The sequence below is a fragment of the Hippopotamus amphibius genome, chromosome 5, assembly GCF_030028045.1.
Source record: "Hippopotamus amphibius kiboko isolate mHipAmp2 chromosome 5, mHipAmp2.hap2, whole genome shotgun sequence".
Classification (NCBI taxonomy): domain Eukaryota; kingdom Metazoa; phylum Chordata; class Mammalia; order Artiodactyla; family Hippopotamidae; genus Hippopotamus; species Hippopotamus amphibius.
In genome coordinates, this window is record NC_080190.1 from 36,290,747 (window position 1) to 36,302,791 (window position 12,045).

The 12,045-nt window shown below is 41.4% G+C and overlaps 1 protein-coding gene across 3 annotated transcripts in view; it reads left to right on the forward strand.

The window, feature by feature from the left end:
* IDE (insulin degrading enzyme) overlaps nt 1-6,539 on the forward strand; it is a 108,602-nt gene extending 102,063 nt beyond the window's left edge. Inside the window, exons 23-25 of one of the 3 annotated variants that reach the window (XM_057734248.1) lie at nt 1,052-1,124; nt 1,791-1,858; nt 2,503-6,539. In XM_057734248.1, the coding sequence (XP_057590231.1) occupies nt 1,052-1,124; nt 1,791-1,858; nt 2,503-2,598 (237 nt within the window). In that variant the 3' untranslated portion in view covers nt 2,599-6,539. The remainder of the gene's footprint in view (nt 1-1,051; nt 1,125-1,790; nt 1,859-2,502) is intronic. The other 2 variants (XM_057734247.1, XM_057734249.1) reach the window with 2 other exon arrangements.
* The last annotated feature ends 5,506 nt before the right edge of the window (nt 6,540-12,045 follow it).

Genomic DNA, 12,045 nt, shown 5'->3' on the forward strand with positions numbered 1-12,045 from the left:
CCAGTAAGTAAGATGCTCTCAGATGAGGCACTGCATATTACTGGAGGCACACCTGGGCTGAGCTCCTGAAAGAGGCTGTTCTGCCAGCTGGCAGGCGCCATGGTCCAGTTTGCCGTGCAACCTCAGCAGGGCTTCCATTGCAGCTGCACAGGACCAGGCTTATAATAACCGTTCCATAAATAGTCATGAGTCAGTTTGGCTCTGCTGATGGTCTCTTCCTCTGAGGATACAAAACGTAAGTTCTGGCTGAGGCATCAGGGGAAGCGCCATCACAGCTTGTGTTTTCCCTTTGGAAAAGACAGATAGATACAGGTCCAGCATTAAGGAGGAGGCGAGGAGACACTCCCCCCCCGCCCCCCGAGGATCCTTCTGCCAGCGTACCACTCCTGGCGTATTCTTGGTAGTAACTAAGGGGAGTCCCTCGAAGCAGCGTGGAGGGATGGAGAGAACAAGCAGACCTCACTTCTGGTACCATCCCTTACGAGCTGTGTGACTTCTTGTCCTAGAGTCTGAGCCTCTAAAATAGGAATCATCCTGATGCTTAGCTTACAGAGAATCAGGTGAGCTAACATAGGAGAAAGGCTGATACAGGCGACACTCAAGAAGTGTTAGTTTTCTTCTCTTCTGGTAGGTGAGGAATCACAGCAGTGCCGTGGTACGGAGCCTGAGAAGGTTCTTAGGGGAGCAAGCATTGTGATCCTCCCTAAGCTTGGGCCATTGTCCCTGCAGACAGTGCAGATCACTAGGTGCAGCCCTCTGTCACACCCCGATGAGTACTTAGGCTAGGTTTTAATCCCAGTCCAGGTACTTGAGCACTTAAGCTCCTTGGGCTCAGTTTTCTCATCTGTAAGACTGGGTTGAGAAGAGTTCTTGCCTACCCTCCTAATCTGTGTAGAGTTTAAATGAAATAATGTAAGTGAAGGGAAGGAAAGGGAAGCATCTTTTCTGTTTCTGACTGTGTAAGAGCTGATTCTTCATGGTCGTAAGAGAGCACCTCATTTTAAGTTCCTTAGTGGGGCAAAAGGGTGACCTTGCTATTCTTTCCACCCAGGAAATGTTGGCGGTAGATGCCCCGAGGAGACATAAGGTGTCCGTCCATGTTCTTGCCAGAGAAATGGATTCTTGTAAGTACTGAGTATTGACTTTTTAAAAAGTGTGTTTATGGGCACATGATAGCTGTCCCATGCCACAGCCACATCCCTTAGAGAGCACCAGGAAGGAAAGGGGCACAGAAGGGAACTAACTGGAGACAGAGGCTGCTCTATCAAAGCAAAAATAAGGGGAAAAGGGAAATGAGGCAGTGGAGAGAGCCGACACCAGGTGGCAGAGTGCTGAGGGGGCCACAGCTCCGTAAGAAAGCACGGCCAGGTGCTGGTAGGACATCTCCAAGGAAGCCGTATGAAACCACTGCATGTGGGGAGGAAGGGCAAGCAGTTTACCTGCTCAGTCCTTCCCAGCTCCTGTCCCCATGACTGTTAACTCCTGGCCTTCTGGGTGGCCAGAGCTTCAGGGTCCAGTGAGGTCAGAGCTGGGCACTAAGGCAGCTGCAGACAAGGCTATTTAAGCATAGTAACATCATGAACCATCACTGGGGACACTCTGGATAGGAGGTGGGACGAGCACACAAGGCCTTCAGAGCACACAGCCTAAAAGGATCTGAAAGGTACATGAACTGGGCCTGGTGCAGATTTTTAGTGAGCTGAGTTTGGTTGGTTGGTTGGTTGGTTGGTTTGTTCTTGTATACAAGTATCAGTAAGTGCAAAGCAGTAAACCTTTCATTTGTTTCATAGGTCCTGTGGTTGGAGAATTCCCATGTCAAAATGATATAAATTTGTCACAAGCACCAGCCTTACCACAAGTAAGAAATATAAATTTCATGTTAGCTTGCACTGTTAGAGGACTTCCTACTTAGAAGGAGCTTGTTCACCAGGACACATAAGACCTAGAGGTTTCAGGTCACCAGGTATTTGGGCATCTACTTTAGGTCTCCCTAAAAGGCCAAGTTGCCGTCTTTCCCTTTTCAGCTGCAGAGACAGCCTTTGCCCTTGTCTGCCTTGTCCTCTGGCTTGAACATTTGTGTTACGAGTCGTCTCCAGCCACATTTACCCAGCCTTTTCCATAGTGCTGGTGCGTTTTAATCATCTGGAAAGGTTGGCATTTACTTGCAAGAGGAAGAAGCTGGCAGTGTAAGCAGGCCCTTGCCAGTTAGGCACACCGGCTGCTGCCACTCAGCCAAAGCCATGGTCCTGAGCCCTCAGTGTGCCCGTCCTTGAGTGCCCAGAGGAAAGCCAAGAGTATTCCCTCTGGCCCGGAGTCCCACTGGGGACACTCACCCTAGGTTTGCATAGCCCTTCTGACCCTACTGATCCGGGAGGAGAGGCCGGTAGATGTAACATGTCACATAGAGTGTGGAAGCTAGTGCGTGTATGTAAAAATAACATTATGTCCTGTTCAGTCTGCTTTTTAGGCTGAATACACTAAGAGAAAACTTTTTCTTTGCAGCCTGAAGTGATTCAGAACATGACTGAGTTCAAGCGTGGTTTGCCACTGTTTCCCCTTGTGAAACCACATATTAACTTCATGGCTGCAAAACTCTGAAGATTCCTCACATGGGAAAGTGCAAGCGGATGCATTCCTGAGTCTTCCAAGGGCTAGGAAAACAGTCTTGGCCACTTTAATATTTTCTGGTTCACTATTAGAAAGACAAACAGAAAAAAGAAAATTGTCAAATATCATTATGTAGAAATATTAAAAATCCAAAGTAATTAAATTACAGAATCTTATAGATGTAGAATATTTTTAAAAGACATGCCTCTTAAATATTTTAAAAGTTTTCTTTTCATTACAAAGAGAAATGTCCCTTATATAACAGTACTTAAAATGATGACTGATATTCCTATAGGAACTTTCTTCCTTATTCTGTAAAATAGCCACTTGTCAAAAGAAAAATATGTTAGCTTTTTTCTAAAAGCCTCCTAGGTTGACAGAAAAGACTTCAAAACATATAGAAAGGTAATACCTTTTTAAAAATTGATCCTCAATTTTGCTTTGTACTTAATAGTTTCATGTAAATAATGAAGAACATTACATTTGGCAGATAATGAACAAAGCAATGTAATTTTCTTTTATTAGTGAAATTGCTGATTATATAAGGCATGGTTTTAATCTTTTTATAAAATTTGAACATGTTTTTTATTCAAAATAGTAAAATGCTGGAAAACTCTAGAACACCCTACTTATTTACAGTGCTAGAAATACAGACTTACCTTACATCAATTTTGTCCCAAACTGAATTTCTCAGGATTACTGTGTTTTGTTTCTTTTTGATTGAATTATATTGACATTCTTGTTGTTCATAGTGTTTTCAGTGTTCCATCAGTGTCACTTTTTCCCATCAACACGTTGCTGTATTTATTTAACAAATACAAACAGGGTCAACTTCACATCCCACTGAGTGTGTGACATGCTTTTCCAGCATCAGCTATTCTAAACACCTGTAATGTTTTACTACCACAAAATTGCAGTCAGTATACGAATTAAAATATTTGCCCCATTATGAATATAAAAGACATGTACAAAGACACCTTTTTGGAGGCATAAAAAGGAAGCCTTGGATTCTTAAATAGCGTGATCTCCATAGAGACTCTAAAAATCCTGTTTTGCTGCCAGTCTAATATTGCCTTAAGTGTTATTTTTTGAATATATAAATTCAAACATACAAACACACAGACGATGACTGCAGTGAACTTTTAAAAAATATTTTTTTCATGAGATACAATTTTAGATGAAATTGTTACTGTAGATTTAACAGCTGTTTCAAAGTATTTACTGTTATTAAAACTTAAAGAGAAATTGGAAACACACAGGCACGAGTAACAGTAAGTGGCCCTGTAGTTCACTAACTCAGGCGAAGTAAAGAATGGCATTTTCAAATGGCATTTTACCTCCATGTGAGTTGATTTGCCAGGACTTCTTTCTGTAGAGTCATGTCTTTTCACATCTTAACTTTTCACATTTGCCATTTTTCCAAATAATCTGAATTTGGGGCAAGAATGATAATCACAACAGTGGAGGCTGCTTTCGAAAGCGGGGCTCCATTTCTATTGTCAGATAAATGTGGTGCTGTAACTGTCTTTTTATCCCTACCTTCAAGAGCTTCCTTATACGAAGCCTGTCTTTGTCCATCAGAAGGTGCGTGAGTCATCATCACTTCCTTCTGGTTTTATGCATTTGTGGACTGTGCAGCTTTTCATCAAACTGCAAATATATACGAGAGGGATCGAAAATTAGTCCTGAGTGTTTAAATCCGCCACCGGAAGAGCAAATAACCCAATTATACCTTTTCTGTGGAAAATCATGTGCTATTGGGTAACTTTTAGCTCTTAAAAAAAAAGTGAAATTTAACAGTGTCACTTGTATGAGAAAGTCACATGAAGAAATCTGCAAGGCATCTCATGTAGTCTTCCAGGACCCTGTGGTTGTTGTTGAGCGTGTTCCAGCGTCGTCTGGTTTCCACGCTGGATCTAGAGCTACTGTTGGATCACTCAGGCATCCTTACGGATTCTGCTGAATGGGTCCAAGCTGCAGTCCCTGAGCAATAACAGACTCCCCAGAGAGTGCTCTCTACTCAGTGCTTAGTAAATGAGATTTGTGAAACACACTAAGGTGTTAGTTACCATGACTTTTTAAAAAGTCTTCTTTTTCACTAGTTGATGTGGAAGAGAGAACATGTGACACAGCCAGTGTGTGGTGGAGTGCTAGGGTAATCCTGTTTACAATAAATCTCCTGAATTTCACCTCTGGAGTTTGTGTTTGTATTATTTATACAGTTTCAATGGCCAGTTCTCAATCTACCTCTCAACATCCTGATTTGGCAATGTTTTCTTGCTTTCATTGTTCCTAATGCAGAAAGCAGTGGATTTTTTTTTTTTTAAAGTAAATCTGGGTAACAGTGATTTAGTCAAATAGATGGGTCAGCTTCACAGTCTTAAGAGTAGATCACTTTTGTAAAACAGGAATCTTAGTGTGAGAGGCTGAACTCCTTGCTGTGAGTGTTGTCACTGACCCCAAACCCAGAAGGATTTGTCCTGGGCATTACAGGGAGGAAAATTTAAAAGATGGAAAAAATATTTCTCCCCTCTACAGCAAGTTTTTGCATCTTCGTACCACGTCTCCAGCAGCAGGTTCGGCAGATATCTTGTCCAGTTCCTGGCTTCTTCCTCTCTGTCAAAATAATCTTTCTACTCCTGTGGTTACCAGCTGGCTCAGCCAAGCATGTCAAGAGGAAATCTGATTGTCCTTCAGTTTTCAACCTAGGACAGTAGTACAGGGCACACGGTCAGCTTTGTGCTCAAGGAAGACACAGCTGCCCTATCGGAAGGCCAGGAGCCACCCCAGGTTTTATGGCTTGGCACAGTTTTCCCCTCTCTCAACGGTGCCTGGGGGGGAGTCATCTGGTCCCCTTCTTGTATTTGCAGAATGTTTATGGTTAAAAACGAAGGATTCTCACATACTTATCTCCCTTTGTACGGGTGGTTCCTGCCCTCCTAATCCTTCCCTGGAAGGGCCTCTCACCAGTAGGCTCCGAGATCCCTAGTGTTCTGTGCTGCCCACCCCATGAAGTTCATTCACTGTCCTTATCAACCTGAACATTGAACACTCCGTGTTTCTTGTGGCAAAGCTTATTGCTACTTTTCTCACCCAATCTTTTGACGTGAGAGGGCAGTGATTAAAATCATCACCCTAAAAAAATTAAAACAAAAGAACATCATCCCAGGTTTTCGGAGGGGAAAATGGGCTCAGAGAGGCTAAACAGTTTGCCTGGGAGCCTGCAGGAAGCACAGATTCAAACCTCTTTAAATTCTAGTTCTCACTGTTCCACATTTCCTGTAGTAATAGGTAGCAAGTCTACTAAGGTACTTGTGAAACAGAGTAGAGAGGCAGCTGCTTTTACATTTGTATGAAACTTTACTTTTTTCACAGATACCACCTTACTCAGTCTCCCAACCTTTGCCTGTTTGGCGGGAGTGAGACCTGGCCTCAGAGTCTGTGTGCCTCTCCTCCAGTCCTCTGTTGTTTCCCCTCTGCTGGACTCCCTTGTGGCCAGTTATCACCACTGGGATCTCCCTCCCTCTCGGAGTTAATCCAGACCCATGCCTCCTGGCCTGCTATGCCCTTCAATCAATGCAAGCTCTCCTTCCTGTCTCCCGGGGAGTCATGAGATGATCTGGAGTCCTTCGAGAAATTCTGAATAGGAGTGTGAAGAAGAGTCAACTTCACCTGTAACCCCACCACTCCAAGACAGCCACGTTTTTTGCATTGTTATTTTGCCGTCTTTTTCCTGTGCATGTAGAATGGGATCGTATATTCAGTGTTACAACTTTTTCCTTCCATGGTCTGTCTATATTGAGAATTTTCCACATGGATACTCTTGGGAAATTTGTGGTATTTGTTGTTGTTGGGGGTTTGGTGTCATCCTGTAGTTTGTTTATCCAACCCTCTTTGTGGGATATTTAGGGTCTTTTCAAACTCTGATCCATGATAAAAGTCCTTGTGCAGAGTATGTGTGTGGTTTTCTGATTATTTCTTTAAATCACTGGGTTGTGGAATATGAATATATCATTTAACTTCTTTTTCGGAAAAATCTTAAATCTACAGAAAAGTTGAAAAGTAGTACAGTGAATGCCCATGTAGCCTTCCCCCTGTGTTCCCCAGTTGAACAACGTTTGTGGTGCGTTGCTGCCTCCCTCCTTCTCTCTCGGTAGGTTGCAGATGCCGTGACTGCTCACCCCTAAATACTTCATCAGGCATCCCCTAATAGCACGGTCAGTGTGTGGTCAGGAATTGGGCCTCACCCAAAGGTATATCTGGCCTGTGTCCTCTTTGTTTAGACATTATATACAAGTAAATTTGACAACTTAGATGAAAGAGGTACATTTCTTGAAAGACACAAACTACCAAAACAGACATGCAAAGAAATAGAAAATGTGACTAGTCCCTTAATGAATCTCTTTTGAAGAAGTTGAATTAATGCTCTTTCCACAAAGAAAATTCCAAACCCAGATGGCTTCACTGGTGAATTCTACCAGACATTTAAGGGTGAAATTATGCCAGTCTTACATTTTAGAAAGCAGGAGGGAAGCCTTTTATCAGGTCAGCATTACCCTCACACCAAACTCAAGACAAAGATTTCAAGTAAAGAAAGCGCCAAACCAGTTACCCTTTTAAAAGTACTGAAAGTTTGTAACAAAATGTTGGTAATTTGAATCCAACAATGTATAAGAAGGAATTATTTTTTACAATTGATTTTCAAATATACCAACTTTACATGATGGCGGAGTGGGGTTCTCCCAGGAATGCAAGGTTGGTATAATATTTGAAAATCAATTAGTATTATTTACGATAGTGACAGAATTAAGGAGGGAAAACCACATAATCATTCCAATAGATAGAGTTAAAAAAGCATTTTACAAAGTTCATTCTAACAGCTCTCAGCAAACAATTAATGAAAGGGAACTTCCTCAACCTCAATTCCTAATAAAGGGAATTTTAAAAAATACCCACTGGTAACATCATATGTAAGATAAAATATTGAATACTTTGGCCCTAAGAGATGCACCAAGATGAGGATGTATGTTCTCACTACTTTTTTCAAACTTGTATATGAGGTCTGGGTCAGTACAATGAAGATTGGGAAGAATGAAGTAAAACCATTCGGAGACAGCATGAGCATATACCAAAAATCTCTAAGGACGACAAAAACAGTACAATAGTAATTGAATTAACAAGGTTGCAGGAAATAAAGTTGACAAATCAATTTCATGTCAACAAATTACACTGTCCACAAAATTCAAATATAATTTATAATAGCACTAAATTAAGTATTTAGGGGCAAGTTTTTTTTTAATGTGAAAAACCTGTACACTGAAAACAAAACCTTACTGAAGGAAAGTTTTTAAAGACCCAAATAACAGGACAAATGCATCATATTCGTGGATTGTAGAACATTGCTTTTAAGATATCTGTTCTTCCCCCTTGAGCTACAGATTCTAAAGCAATGCTTGTCAGAATTCCCATGGGCTTTTTGGGCAGACATTTATTTACAAGCTGATTTTAAATTTTACACGAACATGTAAAGAATCTTGAATAGCTAAAATAATTCTGAAGAACAAATTTATGCTTCCTGATAGCAAGGCTGATATGAAACTAATCAAGCTAGTGGGTATTGGCCTAAGGATTGACATATGCATCAATGGAAGGGGATAGAGTCCAGAAATAGAGCCCCACGTTAATATCAATTGATTTTTGACAAAAGTGTCATGGTGATTTGATGGGGGAAAAGCAGTCTTTTCAATGAATGGTTCAAGAACAACTGGATATCCTTATGGGGAAAAAAAAACACCTTAACCCGTATCTCACAGTATATACAAAATTAACTGAAAAAGTTCTACAGATTTAAACAGTAAAACTGTAAAGGTTTTACAGGGAAACATAGAAAATTGTTTCAAGGTTTTGTAGGCAAAAATTTCTTAGGATGCAAAAGTCACTAACCATCAAAGAAAAAAATGGACATACTGAAGTTTTTCACGTTTAAAACTGTCTTCTCAAGATGTGGCAGATACATACAACGGAATATTACTCAGCCATAAAAAGGAATGAAATTGAGTTATTTGTAGTGAGGTGGATGGCCCTAGAGTCTGTCATACACAGCAAAGTAAGCCAGAAAGAGAAAAACATATACTTTATGCTAACTCCTATATATGGAAAAAAAAAAATGGTGCTGATGAACCCAGTGACAGGGCAAGAATAAAGATGCAGATGTAGAGAATGGACTTGAGGACGGGGGGCGGGGGGGGGGGTTGCTGAAGGGGAAGCTGGGACGAAGTGAGAGAGTAGTGTTGACATACATACACTACCAAATGTAAAATAGCTAGTGGGAAGCTGCTTGCATAACACAGGGAGATCAACTCGATGATGGGTGATGACTTAAGAGGGCTGGGATAGGGAGGGTGGGAAGGAGTCGTGGGAGGGAGGGGATATAAGGGTATATGTATGAATACAGCTGATTCACTTTGTTGTACAGCAAAAAGTGGCACAACAGTGTAAAGCAATTATATTCCAATAAAGAGCTTAAAAAAACCAAAAACTGTCTTTTCAAAAGACACCATTAAGAAAAGAAAATGGCAAGCTGCTGACTGGGAGGAAATATTTACAATCAAAGGACTTACATATAAGAATATATAAGAGAGCTTCCTAGGTGGCACAGTGGTTAAGAATCCGCCTGCCAATGCAGGGGACACAGGTTCGATCCCTCCTCCAGGAAGATCCCACATGCAGCGGAGCCACTAAGCCCGTGCCCCACAACTACTGAGCCTGTGCTTTAGAGCCCGTGAGCCACAACTATTGAGCCCGTGTGCTGCAGCTACTGAAGCCCACACGCCTAGAGCCCGTGCTCCGCAACAAGAGAAGCCACGGCGATGAGGAGCCCGCGCACTGCAATGAAGAGTAGCCCCCACTCGCCGCAACTAAAGAAAGCCCGCACACAGCAAAAGGAGACCCAACACAACTAATTAAATAAACTAATTAATTTTAAAAAAAAGAATATACAAGAAACATACGACAAAGAGTTCAATAGATGCTTCACTAAAGGAGATGTAAGTAATGGTCAATAAGTACATGAAAAGATAGTCGACATCATGAGTCATGGGGAAATGCAAATTAAAGCCAACAGGAGAGCAGAGCTGCCGTGAGAAGGAAGACTGGTGATTACCTGGAGACCAAGGTCAGGAGATGAAATCTAAGGACATACGGACACTTTTTTAGAGAAGGCCCATCCACCTCCTCAGTGACTGGTAAGTCTCTCCTGGTCTTGGATCTCCCATCTTGGTTGATGACCTTGAGTTTTATTCAGTGATGGGTAAACTCCTTGCTATGAGGAGTAGGTTTTCCTTGAACTTAAGGCAGATCAAGAAGAGGTACCTGAATTCCCAATTGAAAGACACTGGGAAGGTTGCTCAGTTGAAATGCACTGAGAAAATTGCCTGGTTGAAAGACACTGGAAAGATTTGGACCAGGTGATTAGGTAAGGGCTAACCTGGTGTCTTTCCTTGAATTGACTAGTTTAACAGAGTTTGTTGGAATAAAAATGAAGATACCATATGCAAGCTTTTAGCTCCGATCTAAGAGACAAAAAGCTCTGCCCAGCTGGCAACAGCTTTCTCAGGCAACTGAGAAATTTACAGGAGTGGTGGAAGCGAGTCCTCACACCATGCAGTGGTCCCATAGGGAAACCCACTCATTAATTAAAGATTCCCTCATCTGGGGTTGCACGCATACGAACTGGCCATCCAGTGCTCTGAGCACCCATGGTGGTTTTAGTCTGCTGGAGGGAGAAACCCAGACAACTTTCTAGGAGGAACTTGCATTATCTCCCTGTGCCTTTGAGGTGTAAATGTTCTAACTGATCTTAAGCATCTTGTTCTGTCTTGAGAGCTTAGTTTGTTGATCAGTGAGAAAGCTCTTCCTGGTCTCTGCTGTCTGAAAGGTACTCATACCGTATACATTTGGAAGCCAGCTGAATAGCCTAGGATTCCGAGCAGTCCCTTTGGCCCTGCCAGCTCTCGGGAGTTTGTTGTAAGGAATCCCAGTCCATAAGGGGCCTGTATCATGTCAGCTTTCATTGTATCCACCTGTATAGTAAAGGCCCTTGCTTTCTTAGACTATTTTTGCAAATAAACTTTCCAGGTCTTGTGAGGGCTGCACCCTTTGCATGCTCTTATGGGGACACCTCTTGCGTCTTATTCGTTTGAGTCCCTATTAAGATCCCACTCATCAATGGCCAAATGATGGATCCTTTAAATTGAAAAAACTTCTAAACTGGTAAATTTTTAAAGAACTCTCTTTGTAAACAGCTCTTTTATTGGTAGCTATGGAAAGACCAAATTAAAAGGTGGATACAAAGAAATGAAATGATTAACCTTAAAAACTGCCTTAGTTTAAAAAAATACAAAAAACAAAAAACACCACACCTGTTCAGGAAGCCTATTTGAATTTGTGATCTCAGCTTCCCTCACTGGGTCTCACAAATGCTACTAAAAACATTAGGTTAATTAATATTAATTAGATTAACAAGGGAATAGAAAGAGTTATTAAGGGGAAAGTCATGTGGCTTGCCCCAACAGGATGGAAATCTTTACTTAGATGGTTATTATGAGATAACCATTTAAATGAGATGAATAAAATGGATGTTGATGGGATTAAAACAAAGGCTTTAATATGGTACTACTTAAGGCTGGATGGGCCAAAGGGACCTTCTATGGGTCCACCCAATATTAAAGGGCCCCAAACAAGTTTGCTCTATTTACCCCAATTTGGAAAAAATTAAGGGGCTGGAAGGAAAAATTTACACTAAGGCACCTGACCAGCAATTGCTTGGAGCAACAGGTGGGCCAGTTAATCAAGTTAAAGATTGACAAAAGGGCCTGGGTCCCTTGGCTGGACCCCTCACTGGGGACCCCAAAGCCTTTTATGGAGGAGTGGATAAAACAGCCGGGGCATAAAAAGGAAACGTTTCTGGGACTCCTTATAAGACCAAGATTTATTGATGTGGTCCTAATGAAGTCTAAGTTTAAAGATAATAAAAGGAAGTTACAGAAAGTTTATGGAAAAGGAACCCTGAGAAAAGGGTTTTGTGTATGGTTAGGACTGGCTAAGATTAGAATAAATTAAGTAAATGAATCTTAAAAGCAAGTTTGTACAAAACTAGAATTTGATTCTTTCTGTTAAGAGGACGAAGTTTTTTTGGAATATAGATCTGCTTTTGATAGCAGTTGTAAAGCTTCTTTACCTCTTAAGTAATCTGTTGTAACTTCTGTATTTGCCTTTGAAATCTTTTGTTATCACCTTGGTTAAATGAACAAGTATTGCTTCACAGTGATCTCCACTGAGATCCTAATCAATCAAGCGTTTTTAAAACCTTTGATATTTGTGACAAACTTTCCCAAATCAAATTCTAAATAGAGTCCTTTTGACCTCTAGCTAACTTTG